Source organism: Epinephelus fuscoguttatus, linkage group LG2, assembly GCF_011397635.1.
Source record: "Epinephelus fuscoguttatus linkage group LG2, E.fuscoguttatus.final_Chr_v1".
Lineage (NCBI taxonomy): Eukaryota > Metazoa > Chordata > Actinopteri > Perciformes > Serranidae > Epinephelus > Epinephelus fuscoguttatus.
In genome coordinates this window covers 28802986-28824811 of record NC_064753.1, presented here as the reverse complement: position 1 = coordinate 28824811, position 21826 = coordinate 28802986, and the positions used below count along the sequence as shown (strand labels likewise).

At 39.9% G+C, this 21826-nt stretch overlaps 1 protein-coding gene across 3 annotated transcripts in view; it reads right to left on the bottom strand.

Annotated features, from left to right (window-relative positions):
* The window catches only part of dennd2b (DENN domain containing 2B), a 74711-nt gene that overhangs the window by 52001 nt on the left and 884 nt on the right, over positions 1 to 21826 (bottom strand). The window contains exons 1-2 of one of the 3 annotated variants that reach the window (XM_049598127.1): positions 13602 to 13897; positions 471 to 569 (exon numbers count right to left, since the gene is read on the bottom strand). In XM_049598127.1, the coding sequence (XP_049454084.1) occupies positions 471 to 544 (74 nt within the window). In that variant the 5' untranslated portion in view covers positions 545 to 569; positions 13602 to 13897. Of the gene's footprint in view, positions 1 to 470; positions 573 to 13601; positions 13898 to 21826 lie in introns of those variants that run through there. The other 2 variants (XM_049598136.1, XM_049598144.1) reach the window with 2 other exon arrangements.

Genomic DNA, 21826 nt, shown 5'->3' with positions numbered 1-21826 from the left:
TATGTGAGATGAAACCAGCCTGCCTGTTCCTAAAAACACTTTCTGGTTTAAAAGAAAATGGACAGGATGATAAATTGTAAGAACTAATAGTCTAGATATCGCATATCATCCCCAAAGTTTGTTTTTCTCTCCCAGCAGGACATTGTCAGCTCTCAACATGCTAACACAAGCTTCAGCTCTCTACTCACAGATCTGAGCTGGATGGGGCCCTTGTCCAGGATACAGGATCGTACTTGCCAAAGCTTTGGAAGTCTTATCATGGCAGAAAATCATCAGTCAATCTTTCCCACGGGTGGAAAAAGAAAAACTACAACAAACTGAGCTTCGATAAGACAGACGTAGTTGAAGATGAATAAACTGATATTAAGTACAGCACTTGATTTTCTTTCTGTCAGATAATCTGAAACCATGTGACTTAACTGAGAGTGCACATTAACCAGCCCACCCCTGATGTCCCACATGTCACTGACCTGTCGGGGATGTCCCGCGGAGCTTTACCCCCTCCTGCACGAGGCGCAGCCTTCGAACTCTTGTTGGCAGTCATGTTTGTCTGCAAACCGCCCACTCACCTGATGGACAAACACAAGGATGTGAGACATTCGAAAAAGCCGCAGCATTCCTCACATTTCAATAAGCAAATAAACATGAAGTCATACTGCAAGCTCTTTGAAGGCTGTCTGGCTTTGTAAGTGAGCATTATTAGGAATTCAGACTGTGAATAAAGACGTAGTTCACTGATGGAGAGATGGTCTTTTAATAAAACTGGGCTGTTTCCAGCCAAAATTAACCGGATGACTTGTTTTGGATCATTCAGCAGATTTGAGCTGGGAGATGAGCAGGGAGATCTGGGTGCTGGTTAGATGGAGAAAAGTTTCCCATCTTTTTACAGGCTATTACTAAAATATTAAATGGACATAGGCTTAGTAGATTCACAAAAGCAAATAATTAGCAATAATTTAATCCAGAGCTATATCAAAAACAAGATGGCCAACATTCCTGTAAGACCACAGCTAGGTCCCAAAACAAAATTGGGTGTGCCAACAGTGAGAATAGGTCAACTCATGTTACTTGGCTTTGCAGCTGCACTCACCACCTGGCTTTAATGTAGGTCTGACACTGCTTAACTCTGGCATCAAGGAATGATCACAGGTTCCAACAATAACAACAGGACTTTTATAGGAAATAATAGACTCAATAAATAAACCTATGGTGCCTATTGGCTTAATTTGACACAGTTGACTTTTCTCAATCACAGATTAACATGGGAGTAGGGTAGAAAGGTAGCTATTACATTTGGCAACTTTTCATAAGGCAAGCAAATAAAAAAAATCCTACAAAGCAGCACCTCACTTTACCACTGGTGCCATGTTTAATCTTTAGTGTCAACACTGCAGACGAAAAACTAAAAGTAAGTGGCATAGCTAAGACAACATGTAGATAATGTTGTGCCAAAGAAAAGGGCACAGCTATTCCTTCATAAGAAAAAAAAGTATATTTTCATATCAAACAACACAGACATTACATTGCTGCAATGAAAACCGCTTAAATGACAATATTAAAACAAGCTCCTGATCCAAATTTGGAAAGCGGAAAGCTATTTCAAATGGCTGCTACCCTGTGAATGTAATGTCCCTGTGAATAATGGCAATAACTAGGAGAATATGAGTAATAACTGACCAGTTTGATGAGTGCCTGGACAATGAGGGTTTGTTATTTTGTAGCTATTTTGTGTTTGTTGTGCTCGATTTCATCAAGCTAATGATGGTAGGATTGTTGTGAGTCTGCTGCTGCACTTCGGCACATGTTAATTTCAGAGGGCTGCAGACCTGCTGACTTCAAGTGGCTGCTGATACAGCGCTTTTACAAAGTCTAAAAGCAGCGGCCGATAGCAGAGACAATCTAATTGAAGGGTCAGTTCGATTAAATCACAAAACAAAACACATTTGATCACTTATTCCTAGTGATATTTAGTATAGCCTGACAGTTATAGCTGTAGTCAACCAAAAAAAATCTTAGTCAACTGAAACTGTACCAACTCCTCAACTAATTGATTGGTCGATACTGGGGGGGAAATCTACAGGTTATGTCTAGATTAAGGTAGCATTATGTGTCCACCAAACATTTTTCCTAAAGCATGCAGATTTTTAAAATTCTTTGCCATGAGAGCGCCACGTATTTCCACTAGGCTACAAACACCAGCAATGTGACAAGGCGCTGAGTGTCTATTCTGTGCTGAGCCCTGCACATTTGGCATTTGTTTTCTGGTTACCAATAGCTGATACTTTGGGTAAAATGCTACATTTGTCACTATCATTTTTGTGCAGCTGTCCAATCACAGTGGAGGAAGGGCTGGACAAATACCACAAGGACCATCTGTCACATCCTACATGTACAATTGCTGAACAACAACAATGAAGGAGAAATTAATAGTGCTGACCACAAAGACCAGAAGGTCTGTCCTCTCTCTCTCTCTACATGCTTCAGACATCCCTTCATCCAAAGCAAGGACCAGAGCAAGTACTCTACCCTGCACCAGAAACCAGATGCGCACAAAGTGTCTCAGCTGAAAAAATGCTGCACCATCAAAGCACGGCATCACTCCCAGCTGAGCCTCATGACAGTAACACCAAGAATCATCCAACTAATGAGAATTTCAGCAGACAAAAGCATACCAATCGGTGAACTAACCAAAAGGTATCAGCTCTACTGACAATTCTGATTTTTTTTTTTTTTTTTTTTTTACTTTTACTGACGTATCTGCCATAAGATCATATTGGGCAATAGGCTTTGTCGGTTTAAGGTATATCAGGGTATTTAGAAATCCCAAATATATGATTTTCAATACCATCAAAAATACAGATGTTCCTCTATCTATTAAACTCATACGGAGATGCTGTAATGAGGATGTATTTTATGTAGTGCACATCACCAGCCACCAGGGGTCAGTCTTTACTGGTCGAAAAGGCAACTGAGCTGGGCAACATGGTGACTGCAAATGGTGGGGATACCATTAGATGCTCTGTCAAGAACCACACACTAATACAAAATACTCAAAAGATTTAAGAAAGTTATGAAAAAATAGATAGCCTACCACCCACGCCTATTGGGCGATATATCAGCCTGGGAAATTTATCTGTCTAGCTCTACTATCTGACTATGCAGATAGTTTTGGCTTTATTTTCCAAATTTGGTGATACTCAACTCTGAGATTTCTGCCCCTGCCATAATATAATGTAGTTGAACATGTTTAAAGCATGCTCTCACAGATGCACGGTGTTATTACTTATGGACTGTGAATCAGTTTCAGTATAAATAAACTACTCAACACTTAAGCAGACAGCAGTCCTAACAGCAGACAGAACTCTTAAGACATCTTTCTTATAATAAACATTTCCTGGACTTCGTCTCAAATTAGAGCAGCAGCTTGTTCAAACTGTTGGCCATTGCCCCTGAAAATCACTTTCTGAAATGCAGCAATGACCCTTTCAAAAAGGCTCAAAGTGATTGTTCTGGTGCATAAGGAGGTCAAATGGAGATCCCTAGGGATCAGAGGTGGAGGATGGGAGGGTGCTTGGCAGCATGGCTTGTTTACAGGAAGTTGTTGTATGAAGAAGCCAGCCAACCAGTGGTGGAGCTGAGTCCTATAGAGACAGATGAGGAGAGAGGGAGCATTCCTGCTGTCAGCTATTTCCTGTAACTGCGGACTGTGCAAAGAGGACAGGGCATGCATCATTATTGTCATCAAAGAATGATGTTGTCCTGTCCTACATATAACTCTCTATGAAAACCCATTACACTTAAAGTGTGGTTTTACACAAAAAAGGAGCAAAAAAGCACATGAACACCAGGACTATATTTTCTGTGATGCAGGGACACTGCAGGATTGAAAACTATCCAGACACACATTAACCAGTGTGTCAAATTTACAGGTGGCATTTGTTACAAAGTTTCTTAAATGATTATAAATTAGAAAGCCTTCGTCACTTCTGGAACAAGAAGCAGATGATCGTCCTGTGAAAATACTTTCTGGATAGTGAAAGGGAACAAAAATGAGCTAGATAATTTATCCCTGATTGCATGATAAAACCAAACAAATCATTCTGGAAAGGCGCAATAAAAAGGAAATTGAGACAAAAATAAGCAGAGTTTAAGAAATACAATCTTTCATTCTCTAAATTAAACCAAATGAAAATACTCTGCTTACATAAAATTCAGACATACTGGCAGCTGTGTGAAATCTTGCGTCTGATTAATACCTGCTGAAAAAATACTTCATGTTTTTGGAGTGATATTCGATATTCTCTCTCTGACTGAAAACATGAAGCTTCTGTCATTTCAATTTGTAACACTTTAAAGGAAACATACAGAGATTAGGGAAAAAGCTGCTATCAGCTGCCAGAAGTGAAGAAAATCAAACTATTTAAAACTGTGTTGGCCCTACACACTTAATTAATATTAAGGAATGGTTATTAGTATGAATTCAACATTTTTAATTTTTTGGACTGGGAAAGCTACAATCACAGAAATGGGTCACAGAGGCCCAAGATGGACTCTGCAGTGTAAACACCAAGGCGTTAGCCAACTGACTTCCTGAGGTCTGATACCATCTCCCTACACAAAATCACAGGCTGTAAACAAGCACTTCTAAGAAAGCTCTAGAGTACCTTTAAAGTGCATTCAACCAGATTCAAGACAAATTTTCTCTTGAGATGACAGAGCCAAAGGCGAGCTAACGGTCAACAGTGAGAAGTCAACCGCTTCATGCCGATCAATTAGTGTTAGCTTGTTTGGTTTCGTCTCGTATATATGACTGCATGAAGAGATGTGAATGCATATGTGCACACTTTGGCCTGAGGGTGTTAGTCAGGAAATTCAGATTTTGTTGCTCTATACATCAAATACAAAAGTTCATTTGAGTGAATGTTGTAGTATGTTGCAAAAAGTGCGTACATGCGTCACAATATCTCACAGGATGCAATCATTTTAGTTTCAGACTTTTCAGGTTCTCCATAGTGCTCACTGATAAAGATGACATGGCAGAAATTTTAGGCTGTTGCTTATATGCACATCCAGCAGATACAGAACAGCATCATCATTTGTTTGGAGTTTTTATTGTGTTAGTGACCGACTGATGAATATAATATAATATATAATTTAAGTCCAACATTCCGCGGCACAGTGGCTCAGTCCATAGGGACCTGGGTTGGGAACCGGAGGGTCATAGATTCAAGTCCCACATATGCAGCATGGACTGGTAGCTGGAGAGGTGCAAGTTCCCCTCCTGGGCACTGCCAAGGTGCCCTTCAGCAAGGCACCAAATCCCCAACCACTCAGGGCACCTGTCCACGGCAGCCCCCTCTGTCCATTTAGCCTATTGCATGTATAGGTCCTGTTTGTGCATGTGTGTGTATTTTGGGCATGTGTGTATATGTACATATATAATTCACCCTCTTTTAGCTCTGTTTTTGGTCTCTACCAGCTCCTGAGGGAAACATCTGACTCTTTAGCTGCTAAATGTTTCACAATGCTAGTTGCTAATGTTATCTTTCTGCTATTAGGTGCTGAGAAGGTAGCGTACTGTTTCCAGTAGGGCTGTGTATTCGTAAGAATTTGGCAATACATTACGCATCATGATACAGAGGTTATGGATTCGATATTGCAATATACTGCTGTACTGTAAGAAAGGTGATTTTTTTTTTTTTTTTTTAAACATAACTGTCAATGCTAGTGGTGTGCCCTTTATAATTCTGTTTACGCTACCGATAAGTTGTTACATTGGAGTGAAAGAGTCAAATGGTTGAAGATAGATTACGACACAGAAGGATGTAGCAGTTGGGGTTAAACAATATACAATATTAACCACCGACACAAACCTTTGCATGTAAACTATTCATTAAAAAAATGATATAGTATCTCAAAACATATCAATACTCAAGTGTATAAATATTATATAAATATAAAATAGCTGGATTCTAGGGGTGGGAAAAAACAATCAGCATGTAGCATGATACTTTTGTGTGGCAATATTGTATCATCACACAGTGTCAAATATTGATTTTTTTATTATATAAATTATTAATATTACAAATACAATTCAGCTTTTGGTGGTCTACTAGAATAATATAATCAATTGCTTTTTCAGTCCACTACATACACTTCGCTGCTGCAAAAAAATGGCTGAAGTGAGATGAACAGACTGAAAACTTTATCTTATTAGTTAAAACAGATGTTGACAAAGTTTTCATTTAGAGATGTAATTTACAGTTGGAAATAAAGGTAATAAATCACACTATATTTTATCGCAATACTCAGCATATTGAACTTTTTTTTTTTCTTTTAAAGATATTTTTGGGGGCATTTTTTGCCTTTAATGGACAGGACAGCCAAGTGTGAAAGGGGGAGAGAGAGAGAGAGAGAGAGAGAGAGAGAGGATGACATGCAACAAAGGGCCACAGGCTGAACTCGAACCCGGGCTGCTGCGGTGACAGCCTTGTACATGGGGCGCCTGCTCTAACCTCTAAGCCACCGACACCCCAGCATATCGAACATTTTTAATATCACAATAATATTGTAATGTGAGTTAAGTATCGTGATAATATCGTATCATGGATCATCTGGTAATTCCCACCCTTACTGGATTCCACAACTGGAAACTTCACTGATAATCAATTATCAGTAATCTGAAGACACTATAACACTCCACCACTTTAATATAAAAATATTGATCACAATATCTTTAATATGATTACTATGTAGGAAAGACACAGAGTGGTTGTTTGACCTCATCACTGATGCTTTGCTTTAAAAATATACCAACCACATCAGGTGACAAACATGGGAAAGTATAAGGGACAACACATACTAGCAGCATATGACACGTGAAAACACCCACACCCATTGTTTTCCATGTTAGCCCATGCACACACCCCGGTGGCGTCTCGACGTATGTCATCGCATCCTGACAGGATGCTCAACATTGTATTTAACACATCAACACTCCTAAAAAAAAAACTACAGGACAACAGACAGGCTGGACTGAAACTTCACAACTACTCCCGCTACTACTTATAACTTTGTCAAACAAAGACATTAAGCCTTGGAGAACTAAGATCTCCTTCCCTACTTTTAATCCCTATACATGTAGCAGTTACTTCCAAAACTTCCATCCAAAGAGATGAAAAAGGCATCCATGACTCTGTCAGTCTTTGGCTCTGACATAATGACAAATCTCAAAAGCCAAACTGTCCCTTTACGATATTCAACATGGCAGGGTTTTTCCTGGTTGTGTCATGTTCATATACCAGAAGTACTAATTGATTAGAGGCATATCAATGACGCATATTTTCTTCAGCAACAAGGGCATATTCATGAAATGGGACTACAACAGTGTCTCCATTAGACTATTGGAGCTGGAATAAAAGAGCTCTTTGTGTCCAATGCGTCCTTGAGAGGGAGATGTGGTTAAAAAGTAAGTCTTTTATCAGCCGTGTGTGTGGGTGTGTGCATGTGTGTGAAAGAGAGAGACTATCAGGTAAAATATCTTTCAAAGGAGAGTCTACATGTCCTTGGCCCTGTCACCATTTGACATATCATCTGATACACAGTTCTCTCCACTACATGCAGGAATGCACTAATATTTTCCCTATCCATCAGACCTGTGGCTGCATTCAAAATATTAAAGAATGTTTTCAGAGGGTGAAAGAAAACAGAAGGAAGAGGGGCCGAAACACCTGGACCTGATGCCAAGAGCTTGTTTTTCATTCAACAAAGACTACACTCAAATATGCGCTCTCTCAGCACCTGGCACTTGATGCTCAGACTGTGAGAGCAAGGCAAGATTTTATGTAACAACTTTGTGACGTCATAACTTTCATTAGCCAGGGACTGGATTTAGTGTAAGATCTTTGTTCATCCTGAAACACGATCAGAGCCTCTTGCTCCTCTTCTGCTTTTCTGGCTGACCTGGTCCTCAGTTTCTGCTGATCAGCAACCTGACTTCAAGGGTTTTTAAAAACCACCGCAGAACTTACAGGCAGCCAAGAAGGAACGGGGAGAGGAAGAGTGAAAATCTCTGCAAATTCTCAACTCTTTCCACACGTCACAACTTACTGGCAGGCATGAGCCCACACACTGATCCACGCCATTGTTTCAATATCTGCAGAAAGACCAGTTTTGTCTACCGCGGACAAAAAGAGACTTGAGCTGGTTGGGTCTGATCATGTTAAACCGAGAGCGTTGTGGGAGTTCAGCTGAACAAAGGGTATCCAGCTCTTATACGTACACAGATAAAAGCATTTAAACACAAACTGTACATATGAGATGTACAAACACATAACAAAGCCCCTCTGGATGTATATTCTGTACACAACCTGCTGTTTCTTTATACCAGTTTGCGGTGGCCTCACTGTGTCTCTATGTAAAAGAAAACCACCAAGGTTGATGCTACTGGCAGTTGCACACAGCCATACCTATATAATTACCAGCATACTCGACCACTGGTTCAATGGACCAGGTGGAACCAATTCTTGGAACCTTTTTTTTTTATCTCATTTTTAAGCCATTTCAGCTTTTTTTCTGAGTAATCATGGCATATTTTCTCTTTGTGGAACAGAGGAAAAACCCTTCTGTGTAACCTAGATATGAGCATGCACAGCTGCAGAGGCAGGCATGTGGAAAACAGGCTTAAATCCATCTGAGCTGCAGCAGGGGGGCTGGAGTCAGTGTCACAGAGCTGACCTCTGACACGCAGTCTTTGACTTTTCCAAGGACATGATGTTGATAAGATGTATTCTTGTTTGTTTCTGTCTTAAAGTCAAAGTTGAGCCAAAGCCAACAAAAACAACTTGGAAATCACCTTTATTGTTGCTCATTTTCTCTGCTATGAGCATATTTGTCAGGGTTTATCAGCTTCAGGTGGGGTAAAAATGGGGAAACTGGACCTTTTTGTCATTTAATGAGAAGTTTTAATCCGAGTTTCAATCTGAATGTTCGATTCACACACATTTTTTAAGGAAATGAGCAAAATAAAGCAGAACTAATGTGTTTTCCCATCAACAAACGTGATGTAAAAATTCTTAAGATAGTGTAAGAAGACAGAGAAGTGGGACGAGGACATGCAATGTCATCACTTCGATCATTACTTTGCTAAATGCCTCTTTATCAGTACACACAATTTTCCACGTAAGCCAGTCATCTGGTTTTCAAAGCTCACACCAGCATTACTACTCTTGACGTACGTAGTCAGTGAATGATGATAACAACAACAGTTGCTGTCAAGCGTTTATGAGCCAAAAGATTCACGAACATTGGCACCAGCACTCCCGACATCAAAGCTGATCATGTACTGCTTGTATCTGAGCAGGCATCCTGAATCAATAAAGGCATCTCGTGACGTGCTAATGTTGGCACAGTGATTTCATTTTATGGTGACATGGTATCGAGCAGATCCCATTGATTCTCTGCAACTCACTGGATGTACAGTACATAGAGAGATCTTGTTATAATGTGACATGCACAACTTATTTACTTTGCAGTTGCCAGTTAATTATTACTCGACAGGAAACCTAAAGAGTCAATACAGAGATGCCACCGTTTCCCAGTTGCGGCAGAAGAAAATGTTCAATAGCAGCAACTGTCAAAGCAAAGTCAGAGGTTAAATCTAGGATTATAAATCACGGATATATCAGTGTCATCATGGAAGTGTTTAAGAGTAGCTCACACTGGCAAACTACCAGAGAGCTTCTCATATTCTCACCAGCAAACAGTCAAACACACCTCTCAAGAAAAAAAGACATTTCTTTTCTGTAATTTTTGTACTGACAAACCTAAAACAGCTTTAAATACATCTTGAGTCCAACTTCCAACTAACCTACATTACAATCACACACCACAGCCTAACACTTGTAGCTTAGGTTACAAATATAACTGAACACCAGGATGGATTTGTCATGTGTGGCAATAAAATGTGAAAGTAGATTTTCTTATCTAAAGATGCATTCTTTCTCAGTGGTTCATAGCTTCTGTTGAGCTTGGGGGTTAAAGTTAAGGGTGATGGTCTTGTGACGTGACCAACATTCAGTTGAGAAATCTGCCTAGGAGAAATGATATAGAAATACTCTCTCCGCTCCAAACAGCGGTGACTGTGGTTCCCTTCAGCAAGACCCTGAACAACACTGTTTCTTCAGAGCTGTTCTTTGGCCAGAAGTATCAGACTTTAACACTAAGCAAGTCTTAGGCATGTGTTAAAGGGACAGTTCAGCCCAAAATCAAAAATACATATTTTCCTCTTACGTGTAGTGCTGTTTATCAGTTTAGATTGTTTTTTTGTGAGTTGCCGAGTGTTGGAGATATCGGCTGTAGAGATGTCTCCCTTCTCTCAAAGATGGTACCCGGCTTGTAGAGATCAAAGCACAAAAACCTCAACAGTGATGTCTGTGTCAAAAATCATGACCCAGTTACTCAAGATAATCCACAGACTTGTTGTGAGCAGTTCCATGTAAGAACTACGGTCTGTCTACCAAACTACACCTGCCAACAGTATCACTGCGCAGAAGGATATGTGCATCTACTACTAGCAAACCACTGAGCTAGCTAAAGTTACAGCTCAGCCAAGAAGGACGCCATTAATGTTTGCATTGCACGCTGTTACGAGCACAAGCCTCATGTTGATGCACGCTTCCTTCTGTGCAGTGATACTGTTAGCGGGTGTAGTTCGGGGGAAAAAATAGTTCCTGCATGAAACTGCTTACGACAAGGTCTGTGGATTATCTTGAGTAACTGGGTCATGGTTTCTGGAAGGAGACATTGCTGTTGAGTTTTTCAAATGTTTTTGAGCACCACAAGCTGAGTGCCACCTAGTTACATTACATTTAAGAGAAGGCAGACATCTCTAAGTCTAATATCTCCAACGCTCTGCAACTCACACTAAAAACAATCTTGACTGATAAAAAGCACGACAAGTAAGAGGAAAAATATGTATTTTGGATTTTGGGGTGATCTGTCCCTTTAAAATGTGTGACTGATGAACAGCAAGCATTCACCAAGGACCACTTCAGTGAAGGTTAAAAATGACTGACTGTCTAGCTGCAGGTCTAAAAAGTAGAGTGTTGAAAACAGGAAAAGGGATGTGTGAATTCTTGTGTTGCCACCAAAAAGTAAAGTAGCATTTTTGAAACTGGCAGCTCATATTGTGCAGATTATTCCAAGCAAACACCTGCAGCACCTGAGCTCAACCTAACAGAGCATTAAGAGGATTTACAGAGATGACACTTCCATTTAACTGTGCACTCTTCCATCTCTCCATCATGATGAACAGGTTGCTGAAATTATGAGTACAAAACATGTTCTCAAACAGGTTCAGTTAAATAAATAATTGGTGGATTCAATGCTGGGTGAAACATTTTGCCGACACCCAGTTCAACCTAGTTCAATTTTTCATCATCACAACAACCAGACATCCTTGAAGGGACAGTTAACTCAGAAACATAGAACTAACATTGTGAACATCATTTGCTCAGGTTTAGAGCCCTTGGCTGTAGCCCCGACACAACACACCGAGTGACATTGAGCGTCATATCAAGCACATTTGGAAAAACTATTTCCTTGAGAGTACAGTACACATGCTGATGGAAAATATGCACAAAAAATGCTGATTATTTAGTTAACTGGTTTTATTGCAACTGTATGTGCAAAGTTATGTTTTTAAGATATTCAGCAAAACTATCTGGATGGATAGACAGCAACAGGAAAGAGGAAAATCCCTTTCATTATAATGCTGAGTGAACAACAGTCCCTCAAAAAGTGTCCGGTGATAGGCCAGGCTCACTCCTGTTTAACTGAAGGGAGAACAGAGAAGAATTTCCTCAATAGCTTTGTGCTGACAGTCCCAACCAGTGAGAGGGGAAGGTCATTGTTTGATCTGCACAATAGAAAGAGTTTAGGAGGAAAAAAGAGAGCTAAAGAAGGCCAGTCACGTCTCTAGAGTTTGCATTATAGTGTGTAGGATAAGATCATAGGATTTAAGTTGTAATCTGTTAAGAAAACTCATATAAACATTCATGATAGACGAAGCAAAGCCTCTCATATTTAAACTACAAAGCACTCAGTAAGAGTGTGCCTTTGCTAGTGTTGCTCTACACGTGTGAATGTGTTAAAACTGCAGCAACTGGCTGTGTTTAGAATTTTTTAAATCTGAAACAGGATCTAGATTCACAAAAGTTTCATGTGACACAAGGCAATCATGTGCTGCATGGACAGGATTTCTTCATCCAAGTAAGTGCAAGAGGTCATAAGACAGAAAAAGCCACATCTTTCAGATCCTTGGGTCCATATCTGTACCAAAATCCCCTTGTTGCAGAGCCCATGGCCTAAATTCACACCAAATTTCACCATAATCTGGTACTGAAGGTTTGAAATTTAAATAGAGAATAAACTGAGGTTAAAATGATAGCCCCCTAACTAACTAACTAACTAACTAACTAACAAGGCTGTTGGACAACAGAGTATGTCATGGGAAAAAACTACAATACTGACATGAACATAAAGTATGCGCATGTGCATTTTGTCTTCAGATTGCTACAACAAACCTATACTGTTTTGTACATGACATTAACAGTATGCCATATGCATTAGGCTATCTGTACTACATACAGCACATACACTATATACAGCATTAACGAGGAAAACTGCATGCATGCTCTACTGTGTAAAAGCTGTATGTGAGTGCAAGAGGTCATAAGAAAGAAAAAGGCAAATCTTTGAGATTGCTGGATCCACATCTGGATCGAAAATCACTTGTTGCAGAGCCCATGGCCTAAACCTACACCAAAAAACAAGCTAAAGTTAAAATGATAACCCTCTAACTAACTACTGTAGGACAACAGAGTATGTTACAGGAAAAAGTACAATACTGACATGAACATAAAGTATGTGCATGTGCATTTTGTCTTCAGATTCCTACAACAAACCTTTACTGTTGTCATTTGCAGTACATGGGTCTGTACTGTATACAGTACATACAGTACAGCATTAACAATTAAAGCTGCATGTATACCATCTTAAAAGCTGTATGTGACTAGAAGCATGTAAGACATGATACACAGCACATAATCAAAGTTCACACACATTGTTTCATGTGTGTTTTATCTCCCAGGATGAAAAATAAAAGTCTCCCCTCCTCAGAGTCCAACAGGAAAAGGACATGTTGAGTTCATTGGTCTGATCTGCAGTCCTGTTTCTGCTTATCTGCTGCTGCTTTGACGTTTTGGATGTTTTAAGCGATAACTTGGTGTAATTACAATCCACAGAGTTACTGTCTGTATCCGCTGGGACATTTTTCTCCATTCAAAGGGTCAGCTGTAAAAAACAACCCCTGGTGTTTTAGCTGCTTTGCTGCACTTCATCGTTTAAACATGTCGATGACCAAATATGGTCACATGTGGAGATTAGGACTAACACTTAAACGCACCTTGCCACTTTTTGTTAAACAACTTTTAAGGGTGTTTTCGGAGCTGTGTTTTTAGGGTACTTTGTACCGGTTTCCCACCGCTAGCTAAAAGTTTAACCCTCCTGCTGTTAGCTCGTCAATAACGGCTGTTAGTTACCTCCGAGTTTCTCCTCTCATCCATGGCTGCTGACAGTTTGAGGTTATAATCCCCTTCGCGACGCTCAAATCCCGCGTTGAAAAACTTTTTCTGCTTTCTGTCGGATACCTGCCCCTCTCAATAAACTCCGCTTTAAGTCTTTCCAACCAAAACCGAGCAGACAAACACACAGAGCCCTCCTGCCTCCCCTCTCCTCTGTCTCACAGCCCGCTGCGGCGGAGTGGAAGGCAGGACTTGTTGCCATGGAGACAGGTTGTTTGCCCCCCGCTCTTGTGAGGACTTGGCCCCCTGCCCTCCTCACACAGGCATTCAGCCTCTCTGCCTTGTTTATTGTCACGGTGGGGCCGAGGAGCGTGGATGAATATTCACGAGTTGAACACTGCCGCTGCCGCTGCTGCTGCTGCTGAGGGGATGTTGCCAGCATTGCAACACATTGTCATGCTGAAATCCTCCACACTGGCCCGTAGGAATACATTTCAGCCCCAGCACACAAAGATGCCTTTCATTTGTCAGACAAGCAGCCCAGAGACCAGCGGTGGAGGAAGTGCTCAGATTTCTTACTCTATAGGACATAAGTACACGCATTAACATGCAGTATAAGTAGCAAAAGTAAAATTAGCCTGCTCATTATACAGAATGTCCCATTTCAGAGCCATACATGACATGACCTCATAATAATTAGTGATGCATGAATGTGAACTTTAATGCTGCAGCTGTTGAAGGTGGAGCTGCCAGATAGCTTAATCCATGAGAATTCCTTATAGTTTTAGGTTTGAGACGAATACTCTGATGAAATGAGTACAGACAATGTACTTTTACGAGTGTCTTTCCAATAAACTTTTTGAATATCCATACTCATGTTAAAGGAAAATCCTCATTGTGTGATCAGTGCTTTACTCTTGTGATCACAAATGATTTGACGCTCAATCCTGAGTTTGTTCTGTGAGTAGTTTTCTAGTAAATTATAAACATAGCAACTTCTCTTTTTTGGCTTTTGCCTTTATTTGACAGGACAAATTAAGCATGAAAGAGGGAATGACATGCAGCAGAGGGCCAAAGGCCGGGGCCAAACCGATGGCAGCAGCGGCAAGGACACCGCCCCCACACATGGGACACCCTCCCAATTCACTGAGCTACAGTACTAGCCCCCCAATACAGAAACTACCAATCAACCCATATTATTTTCATAGATTTAATAATAAGACACCGAACCCCAAGATGGCGCCTATTCAGTCCAGTGGAGTTGCTCACCTGGCACATTCGCCCAAAAAAGTTTTCTAGCTTTACTTCCATGTAGTGCTTCTCCTGTTGGCTCCGCCCACCAGTTCCTGCTTTGAGGTCACAGATTTTTAAATTGCTTTTGTCAGCTTGAGAAAAGTTTTACAAATATAAATGGCTTTAGAAAGATTCATCACTGACTTGCAGTTCGAGGTGTCCTGTCGACAGTTTTACAGATGTCTCTTTTACCACAGTGGACTATGTGGGAAATGCTTTTTGGGCTGCAGGGGATTGTTTTGTTTTTTGTTTGTTTTCTGCAATACCGCGAGTGGCCACTGGGAAATCAAATCTTCAACTATTGCTGCTGTCAAAATGATGTCACATGAGTTGATGAATAATGCTTACTCATCTTACTCATGCTTACTCATCTGTTCCTGCAGATAACAAGATATAAATCCCGTGTATAGCCTTCCCAGGAACACACCCGCAAAGTCCGGGAGTCTGCAAGTGTGGTGAAGTCTGGATATTTGGATTCAGCCAAATATTAATTTCTGGTGAAGCCCAACCCACTTCCAGTTTAACCCACTGTTGGGTTAAACTCCACCCATTATCTCTACAAATAGAGACACAGATCATTTAGCTGGTTGAACAGACACAGATAATCCTGCACTCCAGGCATGTCAAAAGTCTTTCAAAATATACCATATGTGGCCACACAACAATGGATGATCAAGCAGGATCACTTTCCATTTTATCCGTTCACCTTACAATGGCAGGACTATCAGAACTATGCAGGCGGATGTAATATGTTTACATAATCAGGCAGTTAAGAAGCAAACAAACAGTTACCTAACAGCAGACATTTCCTGCTAGGTAGCAGACATGGCCACAGCAAAGGAGTGTAGAGTCGTCAGCGTGGGGCTGCCATTTTCATGAGCCGAGGAAAGTTTAAAACTTTTTTAAGTAAAAGATGAAACAGTTGCATTTGTCTCATTTGTATGTAAAATATTTTTTAATATCACAGACATGCTGGGGGCGTCGGTGGCTTAGTGATAGAGCAGGCACCCCATGTACAAGGCTGCTGCCGCAGCAGCCCAGGTTCGAGTCCAGCCTGTGGCCCTTTGCTGTATGTCATCCTCTCTCTCCCCCTTCCACACTTAACTGTCCTGTCCATTAAAGGCAAAAAATGCCTAAAAAAATATCTATTAAAAAAAAAAATAGCACGCATGATGCAAGAAGCAGCTGGCCCCCAGGTCACATTATTTAATCTGGCCCCCACTCAAAAACCTGTGGACTCCTCTGCTGTACTGGCTCATCCCTACATACTTTATTACTTGACTCAGTAATCTGAATCTGCAGAGTAACTAATATTGAGTAAAATATGGAGTAAAAAGTGCAATATTGGCTTCCAAAATGTAGTGGAGTAGAAATACAAAGTAGCATAAAATAGACATTTTCAAGTACAGTAATTGAGAGTATATACTTTAGTTACATTCACCACTGCCAGAGAGTGGTGGAATGTAGACACTGACCCTATTTTGAGTCAAATACATTTTAATGACATAATTAGATATTTAAGGCGTGTCTTTAGTGGTGGAAGACATTTGGAATCCTTAAGTCAAAACAGTGATGCCTTAAGGTAAAAATACTACAATAAATCTTATTTAAGTGACAGAACATGAATATTATTATCAGCAAAATGTAGTTAAAGTATCATACTTATCATTATGCAGTAGAAAAGCCCCTCTCCAGCATTTTAACGGTCAAGGTGACGTCTGAAATACATGTTTCTCAAAATGACTATCATGTCCAGTAGGATATGTATTTAGTGTCATTTCAACAATGGTCCTGTTTTTTTTTTTTAAATCTTACCTAAATATTAGCATATTGTATTTAAATTATCAAAAGTAAAAGTATCATTTTGGAGTAGAATAGCTGCTCTCAGTGTTATGTATTGTGTAGTAAGTTATCAAAGCAACACTTTAATGTTGTAGATGGTCGAGGTGAAGCTAATTTTGAACACTGTGTAGCTGTTTTTAAAATGATGATGATGATGATGATGATAGGGTCTGAATATAAAATATTAGTATGAAAAGTTACTTGTAACTATAATTGTCATACAAAAGTACACATTTCCGTTTCAAATGTTGTGGAGCATTAAGTAATATGAATTAGAGTTTTTAAGTGAAATATATTTACCTCAATATTATACTCAAATACAGTGCTTGAGTAAATGTACTTAGTCACATTCTACCACTGGTCATGCATTTAAAATCTTACTTATAAGTGCACTCTCAGGATAATTTACTTAAAGCATCAAAAGCTCATTATGTAGCAGAATTCCCCCTGTCAGTGATAAATAATTGAAGGCCCATTTTTGTTTGTAATATAATGATCAGATTCTGTGTACTGTAAAATCTTTACTGCTAATTACCAAGACATGTAGTGCTAGCCATGTACTTAAGCATTAAATAAAAAATGGTCATACTTAAAGGTGCAGTGTGTAACTCTAAAGAAAGATAATTGATCGTTGAGTCTCATTCCCAAGTCATCAAATACCAAAGATTTGGGTTGGTGGTCAGACCAAACCTCCAACCCAAAGCTATGGTATCTGATGACCTGGGAATGAGACTCGACAATCAACTGTCTTCCTTTAGAGTAACATATAGTATTTTAAAGTTAAGTATTAATACATCAAACATAAGTTGAAGTGTACCTTAACACTGCCTGAAAATCCTGTTTTTGCTGACACTGAATGATTTAACTTCTCACCTCGCTGCAGTAGCAGTAGGCTATATTCCAGGACCTTGTGACATCACATGTGGGTGTGGTTACAGGTGCAACAGAGCACTAATCTGGCAGGAGATCCAGCCTGGTGTTAAGTTACTCTCTAAGTACGGTGATTTAGTAAATGTGTATAGTTACATTCCACATACCTCTCAGCATATTCTAAAACATATCTAAAGTATTTGGGTGTGTTTAGTAGCTGAACCACATGTCCAAACTTGAGGTGACCACAAAAATGAAAATATTCACCCAAAATGTAAAATCCCCCCAGGTTTGAGTTAACTCCAACCAAATTAAACCACTTAACTCTCTCTGTGCTGCGGTTCTGAAGCATTCGCTGAATAACAAAGAGCATCTTTGTAATGTCAGCTCATGTAAACCATCTCAGACTGTGCATGTTCATTTGGACACATTTCCACAAATACCTAAAAAAAAAATTATAGCTGACAACAACACAATGAGAAGCCACATGAATTCCAAACTTGCACAGTATGCTTCTCAGTGGTGAGCTGGTCAGTGCTCATTAAAATGTATTCATCTGTTCACTATAAAATATAAGAGAGAAAGTTAAGTTTATTTATGTACGACTCTCTGGAGCATACATCACAGTGCTTTATAATAAAAGACACACACAAAACTCATTTCTTAAAGGCCCAGCATGTAGGATTTAGGGGGATATACTGGCAGAAATGGAATCTAAAATAATAAGCATGCTCTCTTTGGTGCAGTGGTTCCCAACTGGTGGGTCGCAGTTAGGGATAGACCGATATGGATTTTTTTAGGGCCAATGCCGATACCAATTTTTTTCCATCACCCTTAGCCGATGACCGATTATGGACTGCCGATTTTCTTGAGCCGATATTTGGGGCCGATACTGCTTTTGCTCCCTCAATTTACATAAAAAAAATGACACAATGATAACAAATATTACAGGTCTCAAGTTTAAAATAAGAAACATTTATTGAACAGTAAAAAATACTAAAACAAGATGGAAAGTTGAGGTAGAACAGGTAGAATATTATTATTATTATTATTATTATTATTATTATAATACATTCAAATAAAAAAAAGAGTTCAGTGCTCTTAAATCTTCCAGTAATGTCTTTATAAAATAAACAAATATTTAAGCTGAAGCATAAATAAAACAACTACTGTACACAGTAGGATTCGCTGCATGTGCGCTGCAGGGTCTTCCGGCAACACAGAGCTGCCTGTGGATGCCTGTCTGTAAATCATGCCAGGGAAAAATAAATCCGCGAACCCACATGCGTATCGGCCGATGCCAATACAAGTAAAAAACTCAAATATTGGCCCGATATATCGGCCGGCCGATGTATCGGTATATCCAGTCCAAAAGTGGGTCGCAAGTGACTCGCAAACATGTCAAGTTTGTAAAAAGCACACTTTATTTTGTACAGTACAGTGAATTTCCAACACAAAGCTTTCATTTTGAAGTGCCATTTCCTGTTGTAGATTGAGTGACTGAAAAATACTGTACAGAGACTAGCTTGATGACATGGGCAAACACAAACCAAACACTGGCTCCGGATAGGGCCATTTTTGCATCAGCCACCCTAGTTAGTAGCCCCTCCATTACAAGCCAAACAGCGCAGGAGAAACACTGAATTGCAACATGAAACTGCTTTATTCTGTGTTTTCATCGGTTTCAATCACCTGATCCATTTGTTTGGGAAAGGGGAAGGCCTCTGTGCATAACTCAGCCCCCCGTAAAACCTCCTTAACGTCTGGATCTTAAGTTATCAGACAAAAAAGGTGAGCACACATTAGCAGGTGCTGGGCTAGCAGCCTGTCTGCAATGAGCCAAACAGCATCAGAGAAACACTGATTTGTAAGGTGAAACTGCCTTTTTCAGCCATTTTACCGGTTTTAATCACCAGGGTTCTCATTTATAAAACAGTGCATAGGATCCTTACTAAAAATATACGTATAAACAAAAGCCAAAAAAAATTAAATTTGATCATTTCTACAATTAGGCTTTCACCTCACCATCTGCGCTGCCAATTTCCTGTCTCCAAAATGTTCATGAACAAAGGTAAAAGGTTTCTCTCATCAAATATGGCTTTATAGATCACGAGTTTTGCATAGGGAGTGGCATACAGCTCTTTCAGGCCCTGTGTGTACGCAATGTTAAAAAATGAGACCCCTGGTCCGTTTGTCTTGGAGAGGAGGAGACCTCTGCAGATTATCCGGCTCTTGGTAAAAACCTCCTGAACAATGAACCCTGAGGGACTCCTAACCAAAACTCATGCATTACAGGACAGGGATCATCTTCATCAAATGGATCATCTTTTGAAGAACAGATTTACCGTTCAGATATATGAATTATATATAAACTGAATTTTGAATACCTTCTTTTGCAACAGATATATCATCCACTCTTCCCAGACAATAGCTCTTGTGTTTTGTTTGCTAGTTACTTATAAACTGATGGAAGTTGTCAGTATCTCATTGTCCCAGAAAAAAAGCACAACATCAAATAAAAGAAAGTGCAAATGCTTTACAGTAGATTTTACTGTAAAAAAGCTCCTATTCGCCGAATATTCCTCAAACAAGAAATCCTTTCACCATTCATGGTTATCTGTCTATGCTGCTGCACAACATCTTTACACCAAATGTGGAAGCACTACACATCCATAAAAGCCTCTCCTTCCAGCCTCTTGGGGTCTTGTCTTATCATCCCACAGACTTGGGAACAGAGGAAGTCACAAAACCCAGACATCCGTCATCACAGTTCGTCACATCGAGTCAGCAGGAAGCCTACAAGCTCTGCCACTGTGCAGCTTTTCACAGCGACCCCCTCAAAACCCTTTTCAAGGTCTCGTAAAAGACTGTCCTTCCTGAAAACACTACAAATCTTCATCCTGGGCACAAAAGACTGAGGCAGTTACTCCTTTTTGTGGGGACGTTTTACCAGAATGTAACCGAGGTTTATCCTCTCATGGAATTCATTGTTTCCATTGATCGCAGTGGCATCTGCATTTCTCATTAAAAGCCACATCCTCTTCTTGCATGACACAGGAGCATCAAACAAAGCTCTAAACATAACATAACGTGCATCTGCTCACATACATACATAATGAAATCCTTACATCCATGACAAGACGCTCCACAAAGCTCCAAAAACTTGATCTACAGAAAGTTTAAGGATAGACCGCAGAGCTCTGAAGCTGTAAATCTTCCCACTCTTATGATTATTCACCTGCTAAAGACTCACGGGGGAATGAGTATTTATTTTCTTAAATGAAATCCCTAAATCTTATGTGTGTTTGTCAAGGATCCACCGTGATTCCCAAATCCTAGAACATTCAAGGGGGATTACTCCACAGCTCTATGGGGATTGTCCCACCTACACCTCAGATTCTTTCTTTCAGCTCCTGGACGTTCACAGCGTTCGAGGGGTCGGGGGAAGGATGGAAGCACTGAACCCTTTTGAGAATATATTTGGTGCGATAAACACCATATCGGGTTTCAGACCGAAACAGACCCGAGGCAGCTCTTAAACTGGAGGATTAAGTTGAGGCTGACGTGTCGAGTCAACACTCCTGATGGCACTGACAGAGAAGACACGACTTGTCGAGTTAAGACATCCTCTCCTCTTTAAAACTGAAGGAAATCAGCTGCGAGTGTCTCCTGCACAGTAGCTCAAAATAATATAACTACGATTCCATGTTTTGTAATATTCAATGCACATGTTGCTATTCTGTGTTTGTTAGAGAGAAACAAGGAATGTAAGGTGTGTGATGATTCATATTTTCAAGAGTTTACAGCCCAAGGCACATCTCGAACCTGTGTAATTTTTCATACAGACACCATTTTGCAGTTTATGATCAAAGGAGAGAAAAGAAAATGATCAAGGGTGGAGGTTTTGCGTGAGTTTTTAAGCACCAATTTGTGCCTTTTCTGCATCAAAATATACTGTAAATGTCTAAAATGTTGTCAGAATAAAAGCCCTCAGCTACTTTCATGCTTTTATTGGGAGGATAAATGCACATGGTCGAAATATTGAGGAGGATGTGTCCCCTGTCTCCCAAAATCTACACCTATGCAAATAATACTGACTACCTTGTGTGTATGTGTTTACTGGGACACTCAATAAGGAAAATAAAGTAATAGAATAATAACTTGATTGGTCTTAATCAAAAACAATCTGCAATAAACCAGCTCATTGTTTTCCTGACGACAGCATAATTTGCACTGGA